Source organism: Musca vetustissima, unplaced genomic scaffold, assembly GCF_032173495.1.
Source record: "Musca vetustissima isolate MV318-11 ecotype Yass unplaced genomic scaffold, APGP_CSIRO_Mvet_v1 utg39373, whole genome shotgun sequence".
Lineage (NCBI taxonomy): Eukaryota > Metazoa > Arthropoda > Insecta > Diptera > Muscidae > Musca > Musca vetustissima.
Genome location: NW_026874192.1, coordinates 50,625 through 56,434, shown reverse-complemented (window position 1 = coordinate 56,434; position 5,810 = coordinate 50,625). Strand labels below are relative to the sequence as shown.

Below are 5,810 nucleotides of genomic sequence, written 5' to 3'. Positions count from 1 at the left end.
AACATTGTGCAAAATTTTGTGCGAATCCGCCATATATTGGGACTTTTACTGAAAATCGGGCAAAAATATATTTGGGATCTATATTTCAATCTGAACCGATTTCAACTGAGCAAAATTTTGTGAAAATCGGCCATATTTTGGGGCTTTTTGTGCACTATTTTCTGAATATCGGACAAAACTACATTTGGGAGCTATATCTAAATCTGAACCGATTTCAGAGAAACTCACCACACTATGGGTAATACTAATTTCAGTACGTTGTGCTAAATTTTATTGGAATCGCCCATGTATTGGGTCTTTGGTGTACCATTTACTGAAAATCGGACTAAACTACATATGTGAGCTGTATCTAAATCTGTAGCGATTTTCCCCATTTCGTCCTTGAGGCAAATAAATTACCTGTGGTAAATTTCATCCAATTTGGATTATAAATGCGACCTGTTCTTCGTTGACAATTTAACATGGACAGACAGACGACAAACGGACAGACGGACATGCATAAATCGAATCAGAAAGTGATTCTATGTATATTCTCAAAAGGAACCATGGGTCTAATACCCAATAACCAGTGTGGTGAAGGGTATACAAATGTTCCAATATATATATATACCCTCATTACCCATAAGGCTAATGGTAGATATTTTAATATATTCGACATATAAAGAACTCGCCTCTTTGCAAGACTTTTATGGTTCCAGGCGATTTATTTCCAGGCGATTTATTTCGGTTTATAGAGGTTAATCCTCTTGGTGAGAAACATCTGGACAGAAATTTTTTATATATAGACCTAGCCTTTGATAGGGTTTCCACTTAATTTAAGGTATTTTCTATAGCTCTAACCCTATTTCCCAAGCGATATAGCAACAAGATTGATGTTCGTTGTTTCAGAATATCACTTTTCCGAACATTTCCTATATTAGTGGTTAACATACTTCGGGGAAGAAAATTTAATATATATATATATATATATATATATATATATATATATTATATATATATATATATATATACATATCCATCCATAGGTCCATTTTTTGACATAGAATTATATTTTGATGATCCCAGTCTCAATTTCCAGTCCCAATTTCCAATTTCAATATATGTTCGTATATTTTTAGTTATAGATTTCATATAATTGTCCCGACATATTTTAAATATGTTGATGATCCTATACATATTTCCCAACCGATGTATGATAAGTATTGACCTATCATACATATGAAGGCCGGCTCAATTTTTGGTATTTGAATTTGGTTTGCATTCATATTTCTTCCAAATAGTTGATTTTTTTTACCCTTCATCATAGAGTTTAGTGTATATTGAATTTGTCATTTCATTTGCAATACCTAGAAATAATCGTCGGAGATCCATCAGCATAAAATTCTATACCGATTTAGCGTCTGTTGAAATCAAATTCCCAAATGAGACTATATTTTGGAGTTTCAAGCCTCATTAACAACAATTATAAAAAATTAGCCTCTGCTTTGATATAGCTCCATATAACCACACTATTCGGTATTTTTAGGATTTCAAACACCTCTGCGCCATTTACAGTATGTTCACTGTATTTAGCACAACCTGATTGTCTGTAGTTTGGCATTTGGTTTTTACTTGTTTTATTGCAAAGAAATCCACTTAATATGCTTTTTGTTTGATGACTTATGCATGCCTCAATTCTTAGTTGATCCGAGAAGCCAAGAGATGTATTTAAGTACCAAAAAATCCGATCACATTTTAAATTATGTATAGTATTTCATTATTGACCAAATGGCAACTCTCTTCTACATACCTCTTTATTTTCAGTTCGATATATTGTTTCAAAGCTTAGCTTGAATTTCAGAAGTTTTTTTAACTCTTGGTTAAACTTTAGGCTTCAAATGTATTCCCCGTTTATCTAAAAGCTTTCAAAGCTTTAAATATCAACATATCTTGAATTTCCCCTCACACTATTTTTATTATCCAATAAAGCCCACACTGTAACGGATAAACTTATTACGTATTCAATAATATATCGATGAATAGAGAGGGAGAGAGACTCTATCCATGGAGTTCTCTGTTGGGGATATTTAAATGGGAGAAACTGCTAAAGTAGCTTCTCTGTTGGAGAAACCAAACTGAAACTGTAAATACAATTGGTAAATTAAAAAAAAAAACACACACATCTCTCCATATCAAAAAAAAAACTAATAAATTAATTAAATCAATAAATTATTGCTTGTGTTTGTTTTCTTTTTGTATTAAAGTCTCCACTTTTTGTTGTGGGGAGGGTGATTAGAGCGAAACAACTCACAAACAAATGAGAACCGCCAACTGTCATATAGATTCCAAAATAAACAGCACAACTTGACAAACTGTTGAATAAGGTGATGTTGGCCCCTCCACTGTTTCTCAGCTCCCCCCTAATTGTGGTGGGGCCGGCATGTGTGGCTCTCTCTCGCTAGTTTGTAGTTGTTGTGAACTACTTGTGCTGGAATAGTTGTTGTTGTTGTGGTTACTTTCCATCAAGAATTTGTGTGTGCGAGTGTGTCGTGCTGTGGGGGGCCTGCGGCATTGTGTTTGACATTTTGTGTGTTTGTGCAGGGAAGGGGGGTGAAAACTTGATTTCTCTCCACACAGTTGATTTGCTGGATGTGCGTGCTTCGCTATCCCCATAACAGCAGAGTGAAAGAACGAACAGTGATCATTTGCAGTTTGCTGATTCTAGTTCGTGGTTAGAGAACGCTCAGGTTGGTAGTTTTGCTGTGCGGTGGCGTATTTTTTTATCTTTCTCTAATTTAATTATTTTTTTTTTCATTTTTTTTTATTACATAATTCATTGGGGTGCTACGTTGGCTTGATACGTGTTCGGCATAATATTGGAACTTGTTTTCTTTTGGATGATATTGGATTTGTCTGGAATAGATTTTGTTTAAAGAAAAATGGCCTTACGTTATATCTGCATTTCCCCTGCCTTCAACAGCATGGGCCAAACCTTTGTCCGTGCCATGTCCTCCCAAAGTGGTGGCAAGAACATTGGCTTCATCGGTTTGGGCAACATGGGCGGTCACATGGCCACGAACTTGATGAAGAAGGGTCACAAATTGCATGTCTTCGACATCTCCAAGCCTGCCTGTGAAAACATGAAGGCCAAGGGTGCCCAAGTTTACGACAACACCTCCGAGTTGGCCCTGAAATCTGACTTTGTCATCACCATGTTGCCCAACAACGACATTGTGTCCAAGTCTTATGAGGAAATGACCGCCAACGGTGTTAACAAGGATACCATCTTCATCGACTCCTCCACCATCGACCCCAACTTGGTCAAGCAATTGCAAAAGATGATCAGCAGCAAGGGTGCCCGTTTCATCGATGCCCCCGTCTCCGGTGGTGTTCCCGGTGCCGAACAGGCCACTTTGACCTTCATGGTTGGTGGTACCACCGAAGAATACAATGCCGTCAAATCCGTCTTGGAATGCATGGGCAAGCGCATCACCCACTGCGGTGACTACGGTATGGGTCAAGCCGCCAAATTGTGCAACAACATGATGTTGGGTATCTCCATGATCGGTGTTGCCGAAGCCATGAACTTGGCCATCCGCCAAGGCTTGAACCCCCAAACCTTCGCTGAAATCATCAACTCCTCCACTGGTCGCTGCTGGGCTTCCGAGGTCTACAACCCCGTTCCCGGTGTTACCCCCACTGCCCCCGCCAACAATGACTACAAGGGTGGTTTTTCCACTGACTTGATCACCAAGGATTTGGGTTTGGCCTCCGGTGTTGCCACCTCCTCCAACACCCCCATCCCATTGGGCGCCATGGCTCACCAAATCTACCGTACCTTGAAGGCTCACGGTTTGGGCAGCAAAGATTTCTCTGTTGTCTATGACTTCATGAAGAACACCAAGTACAATTAAGTTTGTTTTTAAGATTATCTAATATATTTTTGTGAGAGAACCCAGTGCGTGCTTCCATTGTGGTGACAACAAGAACAGCCATCCCAAGTAACCAGAAGTGCATTTATAGCCATTTAAGATTAAATACAATTTTTTCTGAGTGTATTATATAAAAAAGTAATAATAATAAAGAAAGAGATTTTATCTATAGAAAAATAATATTTTGTGTTATGGAGGTGTGTTGCGTGGTGTGCTTATCTTAATTCAAGTCTCATGATTAGATGAAGAAAAAAATTGACTATTTGACGTGGTTATGAAAATTGTATACGTAATCATTATCATAATTGAAAAAATTAGATAAGTGAAGTGGCATTTTAAGAGATTAGTTGGTATATAATCCAATATGTTATCTTCAAAATTTAAATTGATGTAACCAAGATACAATTTATTTACAAAATGTTGTATTTTTCCTCCTTTGTGATTTTGTGGTTTAGTCTTATGTAATTGGAAAAGTCTACTTCGGCAGAAATGCACGTAAATTTTGATTTCTTCAATACAATGCAATATTTGGAATAATCAGACGTTCGATATTAAAAATTTTTTTTTTTAATTAATTAAAAACATTGAGCTTTTTTATAATTTGAAAAAAGTTGTCGTATGCCAATTTAAAATGCTAAATATATCACAGTTTATGTGAGTGAGTATATGTGAGAAACTAAAAGAGGTTATTCAACCAATTTCGTTTAATAGAGGTTTGCATACTTTTGATATATTTACACGAGTTATGAAGATTTTTTCAAAATTTTAGAAAGCGGTATTTTGAAAAACTGGACAACGGGAAGATATCTTAAAAATAAGTAAAAAAAACATGTTTATAACTTCTACAATAGAGAATGATTTCTGCAAGGAGGTTTGTGGTTATCTGATAAACCTAAATATTGGCTGGAAAATCCCTCTAGGACCTAGAATGGACGGGACGAATCTACAGCTATGCGATTTTTTATTCTTTGAGAAAGAATGCTTAAATGCTGAATCATAACTGAGAACATCGACTCCATAAAATGTTTTTGCAATAACTATTTTAGCCTCCAACAAGTGAAAAAGTGTCAGTCGGTGATGCCGACAGATATATACCCTCAGCCTATGCGGAGATCTTTGAAATTACACACAGGTTTTATTACCCGCTTTTTATAAGGTATATGAGAGGTTTCAGATTTAATGCAATAGGCTTCAAATTCAATTTACAAGTTTATAAAATATTGACTCTTTTAGGTCGGAGGTACCAGAAGAAAGCTTCCGACGGATCCTACCTTCGTGCTTGGTAAATATAATAGGTTGTACATAGTTTGGATCAAATCGGACATTCCATTCTGACGATATTGGATTTATAAATATTGAAAAGTTTGACCCTTTGTGGGGGAGTTACCATAAGGAGTGAACCAATGGATCCCACTTTCGGACTTTTTCTAAGCTTGGTAAAGATAATAGGGTGTGCAAAGTTTAGTTCAAATCGGACATTACATTCGTCTAATATTGAATTTATATACATTGAAAAAGTTGACTCTTTGTTGGTGAGGCACCAAATGGTGTGGACCAATAAGTCCATATTCTGACCTAATTTTTGAAAATTTCGAACATTTGTGGGGAATTGCAAGATAGAAAGGGCATTCGGAATTGATCTAGGCTTGTAAAAGATAATAGGTTGTGCTAAGTTTGATCCAAATCGGAAATTCCTTCTACCTAATATAGAATTTATAAATATTGAAAATGTTGATCCTTTGTGGGGGTAGTACAAGGAGGAGTGGACTCATTTTCGGACTTGATCTAGGATTGGTTCGTACGTTCCCATTTTATTATAAAATTAACTATTTGCACAATTTGGACCATTTTGTGGGGGGGCTACCAGAAGAGGTGGACCGATACTCCCCATCATCGAAC

The 5,810-nt window shown here is 36.6% G+C and overlaps 1 protein-coding gene across 1 annotated transcript; it reads left to right on the top strand.

Annotated features, from left to right (window-relative positions):
* Positions 1-2,909: 2,909 nt before the first annotated feature.
* Positions 2,910-3,911, top strand: LOC133331542 (probable 3-hydroxyisobutyrate dehydrogenase, mitochondrial). The gene has a single exon (XM_061539931.1). It carries the CDS (start codon positions 2,919-2,921, stop codon positions 3,891-3,893), a length of 975 nt encoding a protein of 324 aa, XP_061395915.1. The 5' UTR covers positions 2,910-2,918; the 3' UTR covers positions 3,894-3,911.
* The last annotated feature ends 1,899 nt before the right edge of the window (positions 3,912-5,810 follow it).

Coding starts and splice junctions, on each gene's coding strand:
- LOC133331542 (XM_061539931.1), top strand. CDS start 2,919: ATGGCCTTACGTTATATCTGCATTTCCCCTGCCTTCAACAGCATGGGC.